Genomic DNA, 25,531 nt, shown 5'->3' on the forward strand with positions numbered 1-25,531 from the left:
TGGCTTTTCGCATGAATTGTTGTGCTTTTTCATTCTGCCATTTCAATCTGAACAAGGTTATTCATTGTCCACCCATCACAAAATCCGAAGATGAGACCTGTCAGAGTAAGTGCTTAACAGACCACGAGGTCTGTAGAGACTGGCACATCTTAAACAGTATTTATGTCTAAGCTTCCATGATTTGACTGGGGTCAATATGGTAACAACTGCTGCAACAGGCTTTGTTGCTGATTGGTCAGTTTGATTTCGTCAATTGGCGTCTGAAAAAAGAAAGATGTAATACAGTTTGTCCTTCTATTGTAGAAACCAAAGGAAATAAAGAACAAGCACAGAACTTCCACAGGGTGGTTCGAATGATCTGATTTGAATCCATAGAGGAAATGATGGCTCGATTGGTCCTTGTTGGCTCGCGTACTACTTAAGAGTATTCCAGGTACTCTTAAAAGTATACCACAATATACCCAGGGTACAAAAAATGCGCTTTAAGGCACCCGGCCAATATTAGGCTGTACCGGAATTGTTTATAAAGATACTTTTTGCTATCGGACAAATATTAACTAATCATAAATAACAATAAGGAAGGGCCTACTAGATGATGGCCCCAAAAATATGCATTTAGCGAGAGTTTTTCTGAGAAAACTCAAAAGACTTGTATGAAGAAAGAGAAAGGTTTTCTACGTGTGTCTCAAAACTCAATTTATATCAAAGAAATTATGAAACAAAATACACAAGTAGGAACGTTTGCATTATGGTAAATAAATTTGGTTTCATCACACAAGAAGCAATACTTTTCAAGGTTACACTAGACACAAAATTTGACAGCTGGATTGATGTATCGACGGACAAGGGTGAATCTACATGCACCCACACATCTCTGAATTAGTGGGCATACCAAAAATAAACACATGACTTGAAAACTCACCCCTAGATTGCTCTGCATTATGTTCATAGACTGATGGTTCAGGGGCCAGAATCTCGAGACGATGACTACTGTCTGTTCATGTACTGTGACTGCTAATGCATCCAGAACAAAATCAACGCTTTGTTATCTGGTTTTCCTGGAAATAAAGTCAATCATGTGCCAAATGAAACAAGAGCACTGCATAGTGGCTGCCAACTCTTGGCTGCGAAAGCTTGTCAGAATTTTTTTTAGAGGTCACATTGACCTTGACCTTTGACCTAGTGACCCAACAATAGATGTGTTTGTCAGAAACACAATGCCCCCTACTGTGCCACTTTGAAATAAAATTTTAATTTATCATTTGGCAGGTATAGCCATCATCTCCCTTTAAAGCCATATTACTTCCCTTGGATTTTGTAGACAGTTAAAAATGACCAAGCCAGAACATCACTGACAACCAAGGCCTGTGGTTTAAAATAGATCATAGCTAGAGTTTTTTTTCTTTTTCATAAAACTTATTAATCACGTACCTTGGGGTGTAAAGCGCCCCAAGTATCCGCTTAAAAGACTTAAATGAATTATTAATTTTTCAAATATTCCAGTCTTTTCACGTCTGCACGTACATATATGTAATGAAATGAATAAATAGATCTAGAGAAATAGTAATGATTTTTAACAAATACACAGTCACCAACCTAAATGTTGCGGATCTTAATTAGTTCTTGCTGATGCCCTATGTTAGTGTCCTTTTCTTAACTGATAAAGATGGATCTTTATTTGCAGATAACGATGGATCAATATAAAATAAATGGGTTAAAGAATTTGCAATCTATTTTAATAGATAGAATTACAATGGAAATAGTACAGTTCATGGAATAACTTACAATAAATACAAAATCTGTGAATAAATCCCTTTAAAATCATACACTTTCTTACTTCCATGACCATCCAAGCCCATTGACCATACAAATAACCCCCAGGTCAGTACAGGGGCAATGTGCGGGCCATCCTCAACATGGCAAGAAGAGGCAGAGTGAAATAAAACGAACACTTAATCAAAGCAAAGTTATATGTATCAATATGCTTACATATATTTTGATAAACAAGGGCTGTTTGTAAAACATGCATGCCCCCATATGGGCTGTCAGTTGTAGTGGCAGCCATTGTGTGAATACGTTTTTTGTCACTGTGACCTTCACCTTTGACCTAATGTAAGTTATCATCCGGAAACCATTGTACTATTTTGAGTCACTGATTAAAAATTTTTTTTTTTTTTTTTTGGGGGTTGGGATGCGGATTGGGGGGGGGGGGGGTGGGTAGGGGGGTGAGAGGGGGGTATAATGTGGGGTTTGTGGTAATGTATAAGATGTTTAAAATAAAAATAAAATGGGGGGGGTGGGGGTGGGGTTAGAGTAGGGGGGGGGAGGGGAGTGAGAGGCGGGAGGGTATAATGTGGGGTGTGGAAATTTATAAGATGTTTAAAAAAATGGGGGGAGGAGGGGTGGGGGGTGGGGGGTTAGGGGGGGGGAGGGTGAGAGGGGGGTAATAATGTGGGGTGGGGGTAATTTATTAGATGTTTAAAAAAAATGGGGTGGGTGGGGGGGGGGTTTTAGGGGGGTGAGAGGGGGGTTTATAATGTGGGTGTGGTAATTAATAAGATGTTAAAAAAAATTGGGGGGGGGTTGGGGGGGTAGGGGGGCTAGAAGGGGTGGGGGAAGGGGGTGAGAGGGGGTATATGTGGGGTGTGGTTTCATTTATAAGATGTTTTTTAAAAAAAAATTGGGGGGTGGGAGATGTGGGGGCTGGGGGTAGGGGGGGTGGGTGGGTGGGGGTAGGGAGTTGGGGGATGAGAGGGGGTAGGGGTAATAATGTTGGGTTGGGTAATTTATTAGATGTTTAAAAAAATATTTTTTTGGGGTGGGGGGTGGGTGGGGGGGTAGGGGGGGTGGGGGTGAGAGGGGGTATAATGTCGGGGTGTGTAATTTATAAGATGTTTAAAAAAATAAATTGGGGGGGGTGGGGGAGGGGGGGGGGGGGGTGGGGAAGTAGGGGGGGATAGGGGGGATGGGGGGGGTAGGGGATGGGGGGGTAGGGGGGTGGGGGGTTGAGAGGGGGTGGGGTTGTGAGAAGGGGTTTAATGTGGGGTGTGGTAATTTATTACATCATGCTTAAAAAAAATGGGGGGGGGTGATATCCTCTATTCATTAAACATGAAATATAAACTTATTGCATTTGTTTCCCCTGTATATAAGAAAGATATAATAGTGTATTACCTACCCTGTCCTGCTTATATTTATATTAATCAACAAAATTAAACATTAACACTAGAGCATGCAACGATTCGATCCGATTCATTGAAAATCGATTTGAAATGCTTCGATTCGATTACGATACCAAACCTACCAAATTCCATTCGATTCTTTAACATATATACATATATATGAATAGATACGTAAAGCACGCTGTATTCTGACTATTGATACGGGAAGGTGGAGGTTTTTTTCTTTACCTGTAATTACGACGCGCGCGATTGGTTGCTTAATACTTTAGTCATCCAATCAATAAGCACGTTACGGTCTACTTTCGGAAAAAGCGTCAAAATGGCTGAACAAGTTGTTGCCGACAAATTGAAATTATCAGATGCGCCTAAGAAGCAAAAACTAAAAGTGTTGCAGTATTTTGGGTTTCGGGATGGTAGCCCTACCGATAAAGCAAAGTGCAAACTGTGCTTCATGGATGTGGCGTCCGGCTCAACCACTACTCTAATGCAATATGTCAAACGCAAACATAACGTTGATTTAGCAAGACTAAGAGGTGGCACAAGTGCAACTACTGAAGTCGCGAGCCAGAAAAGTAGTTCTATTTCTGTTGGAATTTCGTTAAGTTTATTAGAGAATGTGATTTGTCCTACAGGTAACAGGTGATGCTGTCATGGCACAATGGAAGACATGCTTATAGCGGTTTTGGGTAAAAGTATAATAGTGATAGTACAACCATTCATATGATTCCAGATACGTTCTTATCATTATTATCCCCCGCCAGAGGTGAAGGGATATTGTTTTGGCGTTGTCCGTCCGTCCGTCCGGCTGTCCGTCCATCCGGCACTTTTGTGTCCGGAGCCATATCTTGGAAGTTCTTTGGTGGATTTCATTTAAACTTGGTATGAGTATATATATGCATAAGAGGATGATGCACACCAAATAACATTGTACACCATCTGTTAAAAACAGACTTATGGCCCTTTGTATCTTGAAAAAATGCTTTATAGTGTCCGGAGCCATATCTTGAAGTTTTTGGCGGATTTCATTGAAACTTGGTATGAGTATATATATATGCATAAGAGGATGATGCATGCCAAATGGCATTGTACACCATCTGTTAAAAACAGACTTATGGCCCTTTGTATCTTGAAAAAATTCTTTTTACTATAGGCATTTTTGTGTCCGGAGCCATATCTTGGAAGCGCTTTGGCGGATTTCTTTAAAACTTGGTATGCATATATTCCCCCGCCAGAGGCGAAGGGATATTGTTTTGGCGTTGTTCGTCCGTCCGGCTGTCCGTCCGGCACTTTTGTGCTTAAGAACCTTCCTCTGTCTTAGTTTTGTGTTATTGTCCTCCGTCCGTCCATCTATCATTTTGTTCATCCGTCCAATTTGCACCAATCCTCAAACAAAGCATATGTTGCGGGGGATACCTTGGGCCTTTCAGGCCCTCTTGTTTATTTATTTTTTATATTATTGTGTAATCAACACAATCTTCTAGTGAGAAGTTTTTATATTAAAATTCTTAATTTGCTATTCTTTTTTATGTGTTTTATTGAAATCACATTTGAACAGAAATGTTAATTTTGAGGCATAAGAGTGAATATATGATAAAACTAGGTTTGAAGATGAATCAAATCGAAATAATCGGTATCGGAGTGTCTGAAATCGAAATCGAATTGAATTGAGCTGTTGGTGAATCGTTGCAGCTCTAATTAACACAATATTTAATATACAAAACATACAAAAAATCTCATATTCTGATAATATTTTTACTGATCCACTGTATTTTACTCAAAGGATGATGTTTCATTGGACCGATAATTATAGATTTAGGATTACAGACCAGTTGCTTCAGTAATATTGTTCAGAGTTTGCCCTGTTGGCCGTGTATGCATTCTTGAGTTATCATTCAAAAACCATTTTACTATTTCGGGTCACCGTGAGCTTGACCTTTGACCTAGTGACCTCAAAATCAATAGGGGTCATCTGCGAGTCATGATCAATGTACCTATGAAGTTTCATGATCCTAGGCCCAAGCGTTCTTGAGTTATCATCTGACAACCACCTGGTGGACGGACTGACAGACCGACAGACAGACTGACAGACCAACGTGAGCAAAGCAATATACCCCCTCTTCTTCGAAGGGGGGCATAAATATAACAAGTTAATATTAAATGGTCGAGAATAAACTAAATTTATACAGACATGTTTGCCTTCATACTTCTTTATAGTTTAATGCATATGCACCAGTGCTGCTGATGTATTGCGTACGACTGCTGCTGCATCTGTTGTTGCTGCTGCGCTGACTTGGCTTGATTGCTAGGATACTGCTTGACACTGAACACAAACCACTGGAAAACAATTATATATATATATATTGGAACATTTGGTATAATGTAAAATAAATAATAGAACAATAGTACATTGATTTAAAATCTAAGATCACAATTCATGCAAGGGATATAATGCTTTCGTTGTTTTTAAACAAAAATACTCACACGGCTCTGTGCAACTGTGGGCACACGTTTAGTTAACCCCCCTTCCCCTGAATCAAATATAAGTATAACAACCTCTGAATTCCCATGTATGGTGAGATACAGAAACAGTAAAATATTTTTATGCAAGACAGTGACTTGACCAATACTTAGTTAGAGCTTTGTCACAAAATCACCACCAACTCTCAATCCAGACTTCATGGTTTTCACATGATTGAAGTTTCAACTTAATCCCTTTAGAAATGTAGATTTGGTGAGGTAAAAATATATTGTCATAAAATTCAGACGAAACGCCCCTCTAACTGACCAACTTACATAAAATTGACTCCAATATAACCTCTCCTTGGTTTGTGGGATTTAATGATCATTTATATACATCCCCGCCCTACAGGTCATGTGAGGTTGGGATGTTCAGAGATAATTAAGGCCATAGGTGCATCATGAATCGGCCTCCCACGGCTGGGGCTGCTACTGGAGATCAGAGTGGTACAGATTTTACATTCCGCCTGGAATCTCATGTATATTAAGGTTCCCGTTTAGCGCAGTCGGCGAGGGTTTAGGAAGGGTGCCTTGTTTACTGGCAATTGTTGTCATATGAAATCAAAGTGAATATCTAGTTGCATCAGCAGAAAGTCATGCTTCTATTCACTGCAATGTCCTACCTTGAAGGCAAGTCAATATTTGACATTTAAATAGACACGTGCGATACACTATTCAAAGCATTACACAGTTATGCAATGTATGAGCTGTAAAAAATAGGAAAATTAAATAAATTCTAATTGCATTTATGCTAAGACAAGTCGCAATTTTACAGACAGTTTGTATACCTAAAAATGAAGAAAAAAACTACACTACTGCAGAAGACTGGTTTTTATTAATCATTGCAGAACGGTCAATTTGCCTTCATTAGACAAGAACATTTTTATTAAGCCTACAAACATGATGAATAACTTTCATGAAGATCCGATTTAAATTGTCTTAAAACAGAGAGCAGAGGTTATAGGTGCGGCCACTGCCCAACAGCCCACATGCAGCTGCCACAATAATTCTATAATACATGAGCCTTGCTGGGAAAACCAAGCTTTTATTGCATTTTTCGTTTAAAGATAAATCTTCTTAGCAAAATCAAGTTAAGGGGGAATTTAGCGGTGTTTAATTAAAATGCCAAGAAAGCATTCTGACCATATTTCAGCATTATTGAGCCTTGACACCAAGTTTATTTTTACACAAGTGGCCCTGATTCAAACGCTGGCTAAGTTTCATCAAGATTGAATCTTAATCGTGACGTCTAGACTCTAGAGTGTCAACCATGATTTTCTGTTATTTGAATAGATGACCTAGTTTTAGGATGCATGTTAACACGATGCAAATTGGCATAGATAATGTCAAGATTTCAGATCAAGTTTCATCAAGATTCAATAACAACTCATGCTTCTAGATTGGTAACAAGCTATAAGTTGAAGCAGCACACAGCATGATCCCTATCATAAGGTGATCACAATTTCTCACTTTGAGAACTTCGTGCTCAAATCAACTAAAATGATCATTAAATGTGTTGATTTGCAACACGTAACATTTAGGATTGTTCTGGGTGTAATAGTCATATGGGCGATTCCTGATGCAATCAATGAAAAGCTACTTACACCATTACTGGCATGTGCTTTGTTTCCCATTAAAACTATAATCACAATGTGGATAGGTCACAATTGGTCATTAAAGTTGATATACAGATATTGACAACAGAAAAATTCATCTTATTCAAAGCTATAGACATCACTGAACTCTCTTATGCATCAATGGTAAACAAGAAATATCTTTTAAAATGATATACGGCGTTGATTGTGGTTGGAGTTTATGAAAGGTAAAGAGTTCAATGAATGAGATCAAGGATAGCGAATGTCTTTTTCGGTGCAGTTCTTAGCTGCATCACACGCAGAACGGGATGTTACGTGGAGTTTTGGCGGCTTATTTTACATTATTACATCTTGCTGGTCATAAACCTATAGATACAAAACAGAAAACCAAAAGAATAATGGAAGTGAAATTAAAACATTTGAGTCAACCGGCCACATGCGAAGTATCCGTACATATTTTAAATATTTATACGCGCGTTCTTTAAACAAACCTGTTTTAGTGGTTTGTCGGGCATTGCTATTTGATTCGAGTATAGACAGTATCGAGAATCATCGCGCTCATTCTTAATACATTAGTCAATATGGTGGAATAATTCTTGTTAAATTAATTAAAAATAATATTTATTATGGTATTGTTGAAAACACATAAAGAATCTATTATTGACATACCATAATTATATCGCTGGATATCTTCATTTAACATCTTTCTGGTCTTAAGAAAATTCCAGTTCAGCTAGTTCACGCTATAGCGTCTTTATTATATATAACGCAGTAATGACCTGTATATAAACTCTGACATTCACACGCACTAACCGCGAACTGACGATGGTGTAGAATCTACGCACAAATTGTATTGATGTGAAGAGTTGAGTGTTAAACTGTTCTATCTATCATGCCTTTTCATAAGAAATATAAAATTGTTTCATGCTGAACACGCAGTAAAACTGTGTTAGAAAGACACGGCCGTGTTTCCAATGTTCTGGTGGTATTCTCAAATCAGCCAATGGACTAAATTAAGTGTATTCATTCATGGGTAGCCGCGGGCATTTTTATTAATGTATTACCTAAAGGACACCTAAGTTCAAAAGTGACATTAAACAGCTACGCAGAAAAAAGAATCATAATTACAATTAGTATGGGACCTGATTTTGTAAAGAGTTAAAGAGTCAAATATGTTGGTACCTGCTGATAAATTGTTTGTTGGTGTTGTTGTTTTGAGTGTTAATATAGCTCTGTATGATCAATTTAAAATGCAATATTGAGGGTTAAAATTGAAACTTCTTCTTTCTATATTCGATACAAGAGTTTATCGCTGAACTCCTAAATTGAAATAAGATAAACTGGTCAATTAAATGATGAGCAGAAACCAAAGTTTGAATTAGGTTTAACCTGCTTATTAAAGCTTTATTGCATCTAACGTCTTAGGCTATTGAGACTGGGTCTCCTGAATGCTTTGCCATAGTGGCCCCTTTTGCAATGGCACAAGAACTTACCTATTGAGATGAAGTGGCTGAGTTGCAGTTGGTCACCATCTTTCTTTGGACCTGAACTTTTGAGGATAAGGCTTCTGCGAACAGATTAAAAAATCTTAGCGCATCCCATAAATGTGTCCCATGTAAACCAAATTATTCAAAACATTCTGATATTGTATCAGTTATATTGGAAGTCAATCAATGTTGTTTAAGTAAAACATTTATAAGAAATACATCATGTTTGTAGGCTTTTGATACAAATGGGATATACACCAAAGACTTGATACAAACATAGCCATCTATATACTATACACTTGATTCTGACATGTTTCATCCCTCTGAAACCAATATTTATTAAGTGCAGTTCAACAACAAAAAGGTGGGTTGGACATAGGGAATGATGGAAGCAAGGACAGATAGAATTACTGACAAGGATAAATCTTAAAGCCCCCCCCCCCTTACACACTTTCAAGGCAATACAAAACAATACAAATATTTACGATTACCTGATGATTTTTTAAGTTAGCACCCATGAGAGAGTATTATCAATATATAACACACACAAACTATTTGAATTGAAATTTGGAGTAATACAACTGCACATAATACAAAGTAAATTACACTACCAATCTACTATTTGGATAAGGTAATCTTGACCAGGAAAATGTGGAGCCCCATGTTTAGATTGGCTGCATTCTGCGAGTAGGACACGTTGAACTGCCCAAAAGTCCTTCGCCGAGAGCCACCCACCACCACCCATGCGAAGGAAGTGTCCCTGGGTGTCTGGGCCCAGCTGGCAAGAGAGCCTGTTGTACAGCTGGTTACCAATCTATGATTGAAAAGAATTCTGTAAGAACTGGCTCTTAAAACAAAATGCAGGCACTTAAATAAATATTAAAAATAAATAAAGAAAATTATTGTTTAATGTACTAAAGGCATTAAATAATTGTTTTACTCAAATTAAAACGAATGAAACAATTACATTAATTATATTAATTTTTGTTATACAATGATAAACTTTGGGTTCAGGGGCTGACCTTTGGCTGAAAAATAGACAACACTGTGCGCTGACCTTCTGTGATTTAAACTGATATGATATCAACCGTTATTTGCTTTTTATTTACCAAGTTTGATAAATTTAAAAACACCAAAATTCCCATTTGATGCTAGGAACTTTTCCTTAATCGGGCAGAAAGAAGACTGATACACTTATATGAGCCTCATTCTGGTAAAATGGGACTCAATGTATGCGCAGTCTGCACAGGCTAATCTGGGATGACACTTTAATAGGACTCAATGTATGTGCAGTCTGCACAGGCTAATCAGGGATGACACTTTAATGGGACTCAATGTATGTGCAGTCTGCACAGGCTAATCAGGGATGACACTTTAAGCAATATGACTCAATGTATGTGCAGTCTGCACAGGCTAATCAGGGATGACACTTTAAGCACATACATTGAAACCCGTATCCCAGAGCACCGCTCAAATACTACCTGTTTTTTTGTTGTTTCTGCTGCTGCTGCCGTAGACAGAGATAGAGCAAGTCCTGACGCCAAATTCGTCAACCCAAAGCCGTGAATTCCAGACAACAACGGTTGTTAAATGGCTTAAATTGCTCGCAGACTGTTCTTCTGGTGTAAGGTTCGCATTATTTAAAAGCAACATATCGAGGTCAGTCACATTAATGGACACATCACTATAAGCTATCTGTTGGGTCAGATCGTTTCCGTTCGAGCGACTCGTCCCGAACAATTTGCCGTTGCCCAGCATCAATTTATTGCTAAGCCCCATCCACGCTGGAACGGAAGTCTAAATTACCAAGGATCCGCTGTTGGAAGTGTTGATGAAGCAAACATGGGAAAATATCTTGATAGGAAGCATGTAAGGCTGACACAAGAGGATTTCGTGCTGAATTTCTTGAGAGAGTTGTAGTATTTTTGCAAAAGGGGGTCGGGATTGTACAATAATGTTTGTCTTGTTGGCTCATGTTTGCTGAAAAGGCAATGGAAAGCAAACTAAACCCAGATTGTATTTAGTGACGAATGAATATTAAAACAAACTTACTTTACACACCTTTTTTAATGACAAACATTGCGTCTATAATTGATATTCAGGATATCGCAATTAATTTTTCACCAATTTGAACTCAGAATAGCGTTGAATCAATGAGTTACTTTCACCAACTTTACATTAAAATTTTGTTGTTTAAAACCGCGAAGAATACACAGTTAAGTACAGTTTGTAGCAAGGTAAAATACTTATCTAAACAAAAAACAAAAACAGGCATAACTTTAGCAAATTAAAGTGTGAGACTGTACTCCTTAAAAAGTGCAACTATACAACAAAATGTGAGAATCAACAACTTTAAAATTCATGTAATACTGTATAATTTTTAATGTGATACTCTTTAAATATGTCATTATAAAACTTAAAACATGATACTGTACACCTTTATATGTATAAAACTAAGAATGTGAGACTGAACAACATCAAAAAGTAAAACAATACAACTGTATGACATATCATCAGAAACAATAGATGTGAGTTAAATACTGTAAGTGTATGTGTACTTGATCAAACACGTTTTGTATATGAGTTAGACAGAAATACAAAAAACGATGGACATCTATGGTGAGAGAAACCTACGCCACTCTATCTGGCTACCAGGGCCATTATACTAGTAATTATAGCATTTTCTGATTAAATTAATTCGCTGTATTGATATTTGTTGATTTCTCGAATATATAGCCAAGTTTTTGTAGGACATACTTAAGACTTAAAGTTTCACTTCTGAAAGCAATAAAGTGCAATTGTTTTGCAAACATCCCGGCCATATTTTAAATAATAATCATGTCCAATTTTATGTGAAATATGTTTAGAACACCAACAACTTCAAAATATTAATAACACTTAGTGAAATTTGCAAATCAAGCCAATTATTCTCATAAAAGACTATTAAATGTGCTAGAACAGGGGCTAGCTCTGTGCAGAGTTTATTGTACATGAAACAATATTTGAAATTAGGAAAATTTAGGAAAAATCCTGCTGTTTTGATTTAAATTGGGATTGTTTTATCGTTAACAAATATTTAAACATTGAGAACAAGAGCTATCAACATTAATTGCATTAAGGTTCAACTTATAGAGCCGAATAAGGAAATGAACTCAATGTTTCAACCTATTTAAACAAATATTTAATTGAGAATTTTAGCCAGTAATAATGGGAAATATAGACGTTTTGAGATTACGAATGGGACTGAAATATCAGCCCCAATTTTCAAAATACATAAAACAGTAAGGTCTCACCTGAAGCTCAACAAGCTGAGATGACACGCTGGCCTCACTGATATTGTTAAGGATTGAGTTTGAGTTCTGATTAACTTCGGTTGAGCGTCGAATGGCGCTCTGGATCATACAACAAAAATGCTGTCATATTTCAAGGCCTTCTTTAGCCTCGAATCAATACGATGCCCTTTGGGCTCGGAGTTTCAAGTTCTCGTAACAAAACGCACGTGTTCGCTTTTAGCAGAGTGTTTCCAATATTTCGCGGATTTCGCGCCAGAAGAACACACCCCATTGATGTATCGTGTTCTGTATGTTCACAACCTAGTCATTACTGCCTTTGTCAGCATTAGCGTCAAAAGCGCATTCTCTTAGGACACTTTTTCCCCTGAAAGGACAAACCGTGAAAGTCCGCACAGCTACTGTTGCCCGCACTATTAACATCAAAAGTATTCCCCTTGGCAAGGTAACACTGTTGAATTTATGGCTTGAATTGTTTCTTGATTTTCTCAAATTCTTTGCTGAATTTCTGTACGTCCCATAAAAAAATGGAACACGTTATTTAACTGGTCATTCTTCGTGATGTCCAACATCGAGAACTGACTGTTAGCGTTACCAAAACTACTGCTATAACTCCTGGTGTCTTTAGCACTCGTCCCACTCAGGCACTCCAGCTAAACAAAACTACTCAGATGCAAGTGTGGGAAACTCGACACGGACATAGCGGTAGTTGAGAACAGCACATGAAATCTCGATGTGCTCAGAATTTCCTGCAGAACGGAATTGTTAAACACTGCTGACCCTTTGAGGCCGGAGGTCTAGGGGAGTAGCTTGGGGTCAGGAGAGAAGAAGGGTCGCCCTGGACTGGAGCTCCTGCAGGCCGGACTGGAGCTGTTGCTGGGCTAACTACATATCAATGCTGGTGCTCTCCTAAAAACAACAATAGCACAGTGGGTGATATGAACTTGTTACAAATGTTTATATTACATTCTTTAAAAAATTCTGCTTCTTGGTTGGATGTTAAGGCACAGTGGGTGATATGAATTTATAACAGATGTTTATATTACATTATTTAAAAACTCTGCTTCTTGGATGTAAAGGTTTTCAAGAGCAAAACGTCTATCTCATGAATGTCTAATCTGGCATTTTATTGGTTCATTGACGTTAATAGCATGAACGTTAATACAATTAAACTATTGTGTATTAAGACATAACACGTGTTGGCTAAAGCTTTACTAACCTGTAAATTCATAATTATTATCCTTACTTAACTTTTAGAGATGTAATTTCATAAGCCAATATGCAGCTAATCAATATTAAGATGTGTAGCATGTAAAATACACATAAGCAAATCAGGGAGGACACTTTGGATTATTATAATAAAGAAGATACTTCTTTCCAGCAAAACCACATTAAAGAGCAAATTGATGTCCCTCATTAGCCTGTACTGACTGCACAGGCTAATATGTGACAACAATTTAAGCACATGCATTAAGCCCCATTTCCCCACAGCATAGTTTATTTATCTTTATAGCATGATTTTTTTCTAATTGTACTCATTATAATATTAATCTCTTTACTTTTATAATGCCTTTACAGATGTTTTACTGTTAATATATTTTTCAATAAATGGGAGGAAACAATTAAATATTAATGTCTTTGCAAAGTTGCAAAAAACACACACCTAATATTTTACCATGCCTTTACAGATATTTGATTGTTAAAATCTGTTAAAATTCACACTAGAAAACAGTTCCAAAGTAAATCAACATGTAATAAAGTTGTTAGACATATTTAAACAAACAACTTAAAGGGCTACAACTCACTGCTGATACAGATCTTCAATTCTCTCCCTTCTTAGTGTCATTGATTAAACAGCAACTTTAAGGCAAAATCTCACTACTGGTGCAGATTTTTTATTATCTTCCTTGTTAGTGTCAGCTAAAATAATTAAAAAGCAACTTTAGAGGAAGAACTCACTGCTGGTGCAGATCTACAGTTATCTCCCTTGTAAGTGACAGCTAAAATGATGTAATATATGGATATGGATAGGCCGCGTCCCCGCACATTGCTGGACTTTGATACGGCTGAGCCTTTCATTAAACAGTCTTCCGCTGTGCTCAGCAATTGCTGTAACATTAAGGGGACCAATATGATATATTTTGGCTATGTCAGTATTTTGAACTTGTACATGTAAGTTAGTAATACACCAGCATTTTTTGCAAATTCCTAGCATAAAATCTTCAAATTGAGAATGATGGGTCTTTTTAATTGCACGGAACTTAATTGTAAAAACCCATCAAAATATTATTTTACATGCGTTTTTGTGGCAATGTTAAGTGTCAGTGCTCATTTTATTATTCCACTTGCAAATACAGAAGTGTCTATTATGAGTGCTTTAAACAAGATGTGTTTGTGAAACACAATGTCCCCCTATATGACGTTTGAACTTGAAGGATGACCTTGACCTTGACCGTTCACCACTCAAAATGTGCAGCTCCATGAGATGCACATGCATTTCAAATATAAAATTGCTAGCTTCAATAGTGCAGAAGTGACATTACATGAGCGATTTTGACCCATATATTTGACCTTGAAGGATGACCTTGACCTTTCACCATTCAAAATGTGCAGCTCCATGAGATACACATGCATGCCAAATATCAAATTGCTATCTTCAATATTGCATAAGTATTCATAAAATCAGTGATTTGGGCCACATATATTTGACCTCTGACCTTAAAGGATAACCTTGACCTTTCACCACTCAAAATGTGCAGCTCCATGCGATACACATGCATGCCAAATATCAAGTTGCTATCTTCAATATTGCAAAAGTAATCATAAAATGAGCGATTTTGGTCACATATAATTGACATCTGACCTTGAAGAATGACCTTGACCTTTCACAACTCAAAATGTGCAGCTCCATGAGATACACATGCATGCCAAATATCAAGTTGCTATCTTCAATATTCTAAAAGTTATTGCAAATGTTAAAGTTGGCGCAAACCAACAGACCAACAGACCAACCAACAGACAGGGCAAAAACAATATGTCCCCCACTACTATAGTGGGGGACATAAAAAAGGGAAATAAATGGCTGTTCATATACACCTGGGAGTAAAATTATGTTACAGACTACTTGCCCTTTATGACTACCTCCTGACAAAACTAGTTCGTTCGTACTTTGATGACGCCCAAACATAGAAAATTTCACATTTACCAATACCAAAAAAAGTAAAGTAAATTGCAACATTAACTTTGTTTGATATGTTTAGGGGAAATTAAAGTTTCAGAAAAAATATACCAGAGTACATTGTGAAAATTTCAGTTGCAAACTTCTTTAAATTGTGAAAATTTGAGTCACGAAATTCAGAAATTCATGAAAAATGCCATTCCCTAAGAAGGAAAAATAGCCCTGAGTCATGGCTCCTTTCTGACAGACTATTATTTCAAAAAAGGCCCTGACAGATAAAACAAAGCAAAATATTAGTCACCAATTCAAGATGGAGACTGGAATGTTTACCCCCTGATACTGGATAATGATTTATATTTGTTGGCACCTCCAGGTCATAAAAAAATACTTGTTCATGGACACGTAAATTTGTGGATTCCTGATTTTGTAATAACACGAATTAGCCCCGGGTCATTTTGTTATGTGTTTGAGTTTATTTAGTGGATTAGTAAACCCACCAAATGAACATTAATTAATTTCCAACAAATAATAATGAATTTAGAGTTTTTTTTCAACATTTTTTTAGTAAAGTGTTTGAAAAGCTTTATTGTATTTATTTTTTAATTTTGATACACAATTGTTCATTTAGAACAATAATTTTAAATCTTTTTTAGAGAGGTGTATTCCTTGCTCAATACAGGCGAAAACCAATAACTAAACCTCGCTGGGACAGACGACACAAGTTAGACCCATCTGGAATTTGATCGAACTGATTTCAAATAGATGTATGTTTACTAACATAACTTTGCAATAATTTGTTGAATTATTAAGAACAGAAAATATATACGTCATATTTTTAAGTCATCAATATTTTAAAATAGTTAAATATACAATCAAAAAATTATCATATGTAAGGAATAACGCTAAGAATCAAAGCAATTATAAGCATTTTATACACATCACGGAAAAATTAAACAGCACAATATGTATTAATTCATTTTTTATTTTTTTTTAAGAATGACATGATGTAAAGATACAAAATTAGAAAGTATCCTCTATGATTAGTCTGTGTGTGCAATACACAGACTAATGTGTGGATGACACTTTGAATGCGTTAAGAACCCGTTTCCCAGAATGAGGCTCATCTTGTTAAACTCTGTGACAGACTGTAGGTGGAATTGCTTTGAGCCTCCTTTTGAGAAAACAGTAATTTATTATTAATATTGCGTAAAGTGTCTTCCCAGATGAGCCCATACAGCCACACAGGCTACTCCGCTAGACGGAATTTCGTTTAGAAGAGACTTCCTATATTAACAAAATTCCCTAAATGCATGGATGACAATTAATGAAACTACATACTGTTCTTTTCCACCTCATCGTTTTTTGCATTCTAAATAAACAGGAAATACACATGCATACATTTTCCTTGCCAAGTTATGGGTCTGTTCAACAGACCCAAACCCAAAGCGTTTATTAAAAAAATTAATATCCTCAGGATAATTATATCTCAATCATATTTCGATAAGATCTAAATAAGAGATGTGTTTGTCAGAAACAGAATGCCCCCTATTGCGCCGCTTTAAAATTAAAATGCAATCCCCAGCCATGGAAAGGCCGCGTCCCCCGACATCACTGGACTGTTATACAGCCAGCCTTTCACCAGACAGTTGTCTTCTTTGCTGAGCAGTAGCTGTAACGTTGAGCGAACCAATATGGAATATGCAAACTGCACAGGCTAATCTGGGACACTTTACACACATGCATTAAGTCCTGTTTTCCCATGCAACCTTACATTGTTGCCATTGCATGCATGAAAACTAACTCTAAAGCTTATATTACACTGTTCTGGGAATGAGGCCGTGGTCCTTCTTATTGAGAACAAATACATTCCATGGAATCATATTTATAAGCTTTATTAAATATCTCACAACTTTATAAAAACTCCAGGCCTTATGAGGATGACAGAAATTCTCGGGGTGTTGTGTAACTGAGGTTCCTGTTTGATAAGTTGGAAAGCATCGAGCTGAAGAAGAGTTTGAGTTATTGATCCTCAAGTAAAACAAGTCCTGCTGTAAACATGATATACACAATAAAAGACGCCATTTTATGTTTTATTAAATCATATCATTCTTGCCACTTTCATCTTTAACATTCTTAATACACAGGTTACACTGTAGACCATTATTATTTGAGGGACATTATTTATGTTGATTTTAAGGGTTGACTGATCCACAAATTTATCACACACAGAAAAGTAATTGACACAAATTCATCATTTATTTTTCTGCACTGAGAAATCCAGTAAGTTAACTTATATGTCCGTAAAAGTTGACCACGAAATTTCAGATGAATATATATATGAGTTTACACTATACAAACAAGTAAAGAGGATATTTTATCTTAAGTAAATTCATACTTTTCTTTTCCACCTCATCTTTTTTGCATTCTTAATACATAGGGAATACATAAGCAGGTCTTTTCCTAGCGTATTTATGGGTATGTGAAACAGACCCATACGCAAAGCGTTTTTCTTTCTTTAACAAGGGCTGTTTGTAAAACATGCATGCCCCAAATATGGGCTGTCAGTTGTAGTGGCAGCCATGGTGTTAATACGTTTTTTGTCACTGTGACCTTGACCTTTGACCTAGTGACCTGAAAATCAATAGGGATCATCTGCCAGTCATGATCAAGGTATCTATGAAGTTTGATGATCCTAGGCCTAGGAGTATTCTTGAGACATCATTCGGAAACAATATTACTGTGTCGAGTCACCGTGACCTTGACCTTTGACCTAGTGACCTGAAAATCAGAAGGGGTCATCTGCGAGTCATGATCAATGTACCTATGAAGTTTCATGATCCTAGGAGTAAGCAGTCTTGAGTTATCATCCAGAAACCATTTTACTGTGTCCGAGTCACCGTGACCTTGACCTTTAACCTAGTGACCTGAAAGTCAATATAGGTCATCTGTGAGTCATGATCAATGTACCTATGAAGTTTCATGATCCTAGGCATAAGTGTTCTTGAGTTATCATCCGGAAACCATTTTACTGTTTCGGGTCACTGTAACCTTGACCTTTGACCTAGTGACCTAAAAATAAATAGGGGTCATCTGCGAGTCATGATCTATATTCCTATGAAGTTTTCTGATCCTAGGCGTAAGTGATCTTGAGTTATCATCCAGAAACCATTTTACTGTTTAGGGTCACTGTGACCTTGACCTTTGACCTAGTGACCTGAAAATCAATAGTGGTCATCTGCCAGTCATGATCAATATACCTCTAAAGTTTCATGATCCTAGGCCTAATTATTCTTGAGATAACATCAGGAAACAATTTTACTGTTTCAAGTCACTGATACCATGACCTTTGACCTGAAAATTTAAAGGAGTCATCTGCCTGTCATGATCAATGTACCTATGAAATTTCATGATCCTAGGCGTAAGCATTCTTAAGTTATCATCCGGAAACCATTTTACTATTTTGAGTCACTGTGACCTTGACCTTTGACCTAGTGACCTGAAAATCAATAGGGGTCATCTGCCAGTCATGATCAATATCCCTTGAAGTTTCATGATCCTAGGCCTAATTATTCTTGAGTTAACACCAGGAAACCATTTCACTGTTTCAAGTCAAAGTTACCATGACCTTTGACCTAGTGACCTGAAAATCAATAGAGTTCATCTGCCAGTCATGATCAATGTACCTATGAAGTTTCATGATCCTAGGCGTAAGCATTCTTAAGTTATCATCCGGAAACCATTTTACTATTTCGAGTCACTGTGACCTTGACCTTTGACCTAGTGACCTGAAAATCAATATGGATCATCTGCCAGTCATGATCAATATACCTAAGAAGTTTCATGATCCTAGGCCTAATAATTCTTGAGTTAACATCAGGAAACCATTTTACTGTTTTCGAGTCATGCCCCCCATATGGGCTGTCAGTTGTAGTGGCAGCCATTGTGTGAATATGTTTTTTGTCACTGTGACCTTGACTTTTGACCTAGTGACCTGAAAATCAATAGGGTTCATCTGCCAGTCATGATCAATGTTCCTTTGAAGTTTCATGATCCTAGGCATAAGCACTCTTGAGTTATCATCCGGAAATCATTTGACTATTTCGAGTCACTGTGACCTTGACCTTTGACCTAGTGACCTGAAAATCAATAGGGGTCATCTGCCAGTCATGATCAATATACATATGAAGTTTCATAATCCTAGGCCTAATTATTCTTGAGTTAACATCAGGAAACCATTTTACTGTTTTCGAGTCACTGAGACCTTGACCTTTCACCTAGTGACCTGAAAATTTAAAGGAGTCATCTGCCAGTCATGATCAATGTACCTATGAAGTTTCATAATCTTAGGCGTAAGCATGCTTGAGTGATCATACGGAAACCATTTCAATATTCGAGTCACTGTGACCTTGACCTTTGACCTAGTGACCTGAAAATCAATAGGGGTCATCTGCCAGTCATGATCAATGTACCTATGAAGATTCATGATCCCAGCGCCTTAGCATTCTTTGGTTATCATCAGGACACTATCTGGTGGACGGACAGAAGGACCGACAGACTGACAGGCCGACATGTGCAAAACAATATACCCCCTCTTCTTCAAAAGGGGGGCATAATAAGTGCCTTATGATTAATATGTCTCAATTATATTTCAATAAGATCTAAAAAAAAGTATATTACTAGCATAATATGATTTTATTCTTTTAATTTTAAGTATTAGAAATAGTTATATTAAATTTGTTTTTCTGATATCAATGGACTTTTCGCACGAAAAAAATAAATATCCCAAAATTACATTTTTTCCCAAATTGGCCATGAAAAGGCCTGATAATTAAAACGTCTTTGTTACCTTCTGTGTATTCAGGTCATCCTTGTCCACCACATCCTCAGCATCCTTGTCCTGACTCAGCAGCGACTGGAGCAGCAAAATAGCTTGATGTTTTTCTTGTATGTATATTTAGGACTCACACAAATTTATATAAATGTAATGAAAATCAATAACAGATGTTCAACAGCATAAAATATGGCAAATTAATAAATCTCACATCAAGTGTTACCTTTCTGTAAACATTGCGTAAAATATCAATATATGCTCCTCCAAAGATTACTTAAACAATATTTTATTTAAAAATTATTCATCCATATACATTTCTTACATGGCATGGTGTTTATAGAAATAAAAGTCTAAAAATAGCCTCAGTTGCTATGTACATGTGCATTTATGTACAAATATGAAATTTTCAGTTGAAATGCTTTGTTTTTTCATGCACGGTTTACAAGAACTAAATGTTAGGACCATAATGACACAAATGTTATGACAACATAACATAATATGCATTAGATCTAATGTTCCAACAAAACCCCTCACATTGTATAAGCAGATAACAATATGTGTACATGTACATAAATTATTTGTATCTTTCACTACACACTTAATGTTGTAATGTAACATCACACACTACTATGTCGTATGCTAAACAACACATGGTCATTGAAATACTAATCACTAATTACAACAGCTAATACATACATGTACACACTATTCCACTCTGAACACCAGGATTCTGTCGCTTTTCTGTCCCACAATGATGGATGATGTGGTGCTGCTGTAGCAGACAGACACTGGCCACCACACTCTATCCTTCATAGTAGCCAGCGTAGCCAGCTTACTCTCTCCCTCCCAGCCCACCTGTAGTACAGTGTGGGGGGACAGGTATCCACAGACCAGCACCTGGCCTGCAGGGGTCACATGTAGACCATCTGGGCACACTAGTGCTGGGTCTGTGTATGTAGCCAGGAGTGTGCCATCCCTGGCCAGGGTGAGAAGCTTGTGCTGCCAGTAGCTGATGATGTACAGCCTGTCTCCTGTGGGACTCACAGCACACTTGTATACTGCAAAACAGAGTAACATCAAGATATTGAATTACTGTAAATGTTAAATAATCTTATTAAACATACTGCAGTGATATTGTATTACGCATATGTTGCTATAAAGAGGCCTTTACACATCTAAAATATATGCATACATTTCAATGATTCAATAGTTAAGCGTGACAATAAACTTCAGTAGCAGAGCTATTGTGATAACCTTTGAAATGTTGAAATGCGACTAGTGAGTTAGATATGAATTGAAGCAAAACAATTACACAGATGGAAACAATTACACAAACTGAAACAATTGCACAGTTCTATCAACAGGTAAACATATTGTACATGTACAATCATTTAACAACCACAACATTAACATCAGGTCAGAAAGTGTCTCTTTCCCAGGAACTCAGTTTCTATTTATAGACATGCCATGTAGTGACAGTCAAAATACTTCATTACTCATGTTTATAAATCAATATTTCTGAATCTTGTTTTGGCTACAATGTACTGTAGCATTCAAAGGGCACATATGAATTATAGAACAATTTTTTTATAATACATCAGCAGGTTTTCTGCTATTACATCTGAATTTTATTTTATTATCATCTCACAAAGTATGTAACTATAATTTATATTATTATTTTTTCAAAATAACAAGATAAAGGCCTAATGGGTCAATATTTGTTGATTAAAAAAATAAATCCCAACTCGGTTCATTTAGTCAATAAAAATTCCCAAATTTGTCATTGTATGGATTTAAAATAACACAATTTGACTAGACTCCTTTGTCCACAATGGCTAGACAAATCCCTGTACATAATACACATGTTATCAGGATGGATTCACCATGATTCTTACCTGTCAAATCAGCTGATCTATCTTGGTAGAGTCTGCAGATCAGTTTGCCATTCAGTGAGTATTTGTACAGTTCTTGACCAGAGGGGACAAAAAGGTCTCCTTGGTGATGGGTAATACATGTACATTCATGTTGTAACTGAAACTTCCTGCCAGAAACAAGCTTTCCCTGGTTGACAGTGATAAACTGGACCTCATGTATGTTACTAGTATTCACAGCCACTGCAACCTCACTGGGTGTGATCAAACAAATGTTCAATGGCCAAGCATTCACATCCCAGTGACTCACCACCTGGTACTGCAGGTTCAGCAGCTTGACTCTCACATTATAGTTGTCTACAACCAGTACCTGCCCATCAGGAAGAACACATATGCCATTGATATAACATACATCTTTATCACTTGGTATTCTCACATTATGCTTAGTAATACTCTGGACATTAAACACCTTGCCTGACTTTCCTAGCAGAGTTAATGCCTGCTGTATTATATGCTTACATTTTATGCTGGCTATAAGGCAGAGCTCCTTATTATCTCCAATTTTCTGAACAAATTCATGGAAATGTGACAAGTCATTGTGAAGACTGGTGCATTTATGAATAGAACTTGTAATTGACCCTTTTATGCTTATAACTTCATCTCTCATCTCGTTTAGTTCCTTCACAGTAATATTATCAAATTCATTCAAGATAAAAAGAACACTCCTACACATCTCTTCTTTTAAATATTGCTCATGTCCGCCCGATGTACTCACATAACTATTACCACACTCATCTATATTATCTATATTAAAATTTAAATTGCCACGCATTTGTTCTATCATGACTGCCCCATGTTCCTTATATGTTCTTAGCAATGCCTGAACACTGAGCTCCTGACTGATCTGAAGGCTTTTGATTTCTCCCAGAACAGTTTCCAGCTCCACTGACAGTCCCTGTAGGTCTGTGGGCTGCATGTCAGTCAGCTCATTAATTGGAGTCACTTTACTGCACTGGCTGAAATAAACAATCAATACATGTACATACCAAGGAATAGTCAGTGATATTATGTAATGCTTTAAACCAATCTACACATTTAAACAAGGGCTGTTTGTAAAACATGCATGCCCCCCATATGGGCTGTCCATTGTAGTGGCAGCCATTGTGTGAGCACGATTTTTGTCACTGTGACCTTAACCTTTGACCTAGTGACCTGAAAATCAATAGGGGTCATCTGCGAGTCACGATCAATGTACCTATGAAGTTTCATGATCCTAGGCAAAAGCGTTCTTGAGTTATCATCAGAAAATCATTTTACTATTTCGGGTCACCGTGACCTTGACCTTTGACCTTGTGACCTCAAAATCAATACGGGTCATCTGCGAGTCATGATCAATCTACCTATGAAGTTTCATGATACTAGGCAAAAGCGTTCTTGAGTTATCATCCGAAAACCATTTCACTATTTCAGGTCACCGTGACCTTGACCTTTGACCTAGTGACCTCAAAAACAATAGGGGTCATCTGCAAGTCATGATCAATCTACCTATGAAGTTTCATGATCCTAGGCGTATGCGTTCTTGAGTTATCATCTGGAAACCATTTTACTATTTCGGGTCACCGTGACCTTGACCTTTGACCTAGTGACCTCAAAATTGATAGGGGTCATCTGCGAGTCATGATCAATCTACCAATGAAGTTTCATGATCCTAGGCGTATGCGTTCTTGAGTTATCATCCGGAAACCATTTTACTATTTCGGGTCACCGTGACCTTGACCTTTGACCTAGTGACCTCAAAATTGATAGGGGTCATCTGCGAGTCATGATCAATCTACCCATGAAGTTTCATGATCCTAGGCGTATGCATTCTTGAGTTATCATCCGGAAACCATTTTACTATTTCGGGTCACCGTGACCTTGACCTTTGACCTAGTGACCTCAAAATCAATAGGGGTCATCTGCGAGTCATGATCAATCTACCCATGAAGTTTCATGATCCTAAGCGTATGCGTTCTTGAGTTATCATCCGAAAACCATTTTACTATTTCGGGTCACCGTGACCTTGACCTTTGACCTAGTGACCTCAAAATCAATAGGGGTCATCTGCGAGTCATGATCAATCTACCTATGAAGTTTCATGATCCTAGGCATATGCGTTCTCGAGTTATCATACGACAACCACCTGGTGGACGGACCGACCGACCTACCGACCGACCGACCGACATGAGCAAAGCAATATACCCCCTCTTCTTCGAAGGGGGGCATAATAACAAGAACTATGGAAATGGAAACTAAATGAAAGCATGATATTTTGAGGCTTAATATGGAGGGAGAGCTTATACATGCACATGCCTGTCTGTCCTTCCAACAGTGCAACTTTTATGTCACACGTTACTCAACAAGTATTGTATGCGCATGGAAAGGTGTTTTCCAGATACACATGCATACCAAATATGAAAGCAATATCTAAAGGGACACAGTAGTTATGAGACTTTTTCAAATCGTGGTTGCTGATTTCGAAACCTGAACGCTGACCTCAAATTCAAAGTCAAGGTCACAGGGGTAACAAATTATATGCGCATGGAAATGTGGTGTCTAGATACATATGCATACCAAATATCGAATTGTTTCGAATTGCGGTCCCAGAAAAACCTCTGACCAGGCCTCACCAGGGTCAGATCAAAATGCCCAATAGCTCACCGTCGCATATATGCTCATAGCTACCATGTGTGTAAGTTTCAAGGTTCTAAAGCTAATAGTGTAGGAGGACATATATAGTGGCCAGGACGGACTGACTTTTTCTCTGAAAAGTGTGGGGATAACAATATTTGATAACCATATGATATTGATAAAATAATTAAGCATTTGTAATTATTTTCCTCAACAATCTGGAAAATACGTTGAGCAGCGTTTATATTTTGCCTTTAAATACTAAAGTCTGCATGGCTCCGTGGTAGCACATTAGCTTTGGCTTCAAAAGGTCCCTGCTTCAAATTCATGGTATTTTTAATCATCTGTATTTTCTTGCTATAATAATTAGTTAAGAATATTTAAAACATTATTATAGATTTGTTGATCAACAATGACATGTTTCAAAAATACAAAACGTGCAATTCAATGTGAACTGTGAACAATTGCCTTTAAGTAATGAAAAAAGGACATAAAATCACCCATTAAAAATTGTGGGCGCAGTAATAGGGGCTTGTGTCTTCCATGGCCTAGTATTATTAACGTCAATATGTTTACCCAATTTTGAGGTTTTTTTCAACTTTTGACATGAGTGCAAAAAACCTTGCTTAAATTGATGTTCATTAAATGCTTTAGTGTTGATTCTTACTCTACCATGAATCGGAGCAACAATATTTGAGTTAGCCTTCTACCTGTCAAAAGTTCTTAAGTAAACTTAGCTCAAGGTTCCAATATACTAAATCATCATGTATCCCTCCATGGTAGACAGAAGTGCTTATTTCTAACCAGTTTCTATTCTGCTATGTTTAAAATGCCATTTAGCATTTGCAACCAAGCCTTTTTGTGATTATATCCTTTAAGTCTTTCTTACCTACATGTGTGTTATATGTGT

At 37.2% G+C, this 25,531-nt stretch overlaps 2 protein-coding genes and 1 long non-coding RNA gene across 4 annotated transcripts in view; 1 reads left to right on the forward strand and 2 right to left on the reverse strand.

The window, feature by feature from the left end:
• LOC127846895 (uncharacterized) overlaps positions 1-25,531 on the forward strand; it is a 179,118-nt gene that overhangs the window by 20,710 nt on the left and 132,877 nt on the right. The window lies entirely within an intron of this gene.
• The window catches only part of LOC127846892 (uncharacterized), a 76,192-nt gene continuing 50,734 nt past the window's right edge, over positions 74-25,531 (reverse strand). The window contains exons 2-13 of one of the 2 annotated variants that reach the window (XM_052378311.1): positions 21,976-22,967; positions 20,777-21,138; positions 20,096-20,161; positions 14,031-14,180; positions 12,075-12,980; positions 10,263-10,761; positions 9,393-9,595; positions 5,976-8,861; positions 5,664-5,710; positions 5,387-5,516; positions 923-1,058; positions 74-260 (exon numbers count right to left, since the gene is read on the reverse strand). In XM_052378311.1, the coding sequence (XP_052234271.1) occupies positions 20,786-21,138; positions 21,976-22,927 (1,305 nt within the window). In that variant the 5' untranslated portion in view covers positions 22,928-22,967 and the 3' untranslated portion in view covers positions 74-260; positions 923-1,058; positions 5,387-5,516; ... (6 more) ...; positions 20,096-20,161; positions 20,777-20,785. Of the gene's footprint in view, positions 261-922; positions 1,059-5,386; positions 5,517-5,663; positions 5,711-5,975; positions 8,862-9,392; positions 9,596-10,262; positions 10,762-12,074; positions 12,981-13,876; positions 13,956-14,030; positions 14,181-20,095; positions 20,162-20,776; positions 21,139-21,975; positions 22,968-25,531 lie in introns of those variants that run through there. The other variant, XR_008033693.1, reaches the window with a different exon arrangement.
• Positions 1,611-24,220, reverse strand: LOC127846909 (uncharacterized). Its single transcript, XR_008033729.1, has 3 exons — positions 23,868-24,220; positions 23,143-23,287; positions 1,611-2,094 (listed from the first exon to the last, which is right to left on the reverse strand). It is a non-coding gene; the product is annotated as an uncharacterized LOC127846909 (long non-coding RNA).

This window comes from Dreissena polymorpha, chromosome 10 (assembly GCF_020536995.1).
Source record: "Dreissena polymorpha isolate Duluth1 chromosome 10, UMN_Dpol_1.0, whole genome shotgun sequence".
NCBI lineage: Eukaryota > Metazoa > Mollusca > Bivalvia > Myida > Dreissenidae > Dreissena > Dreissena polymorpha.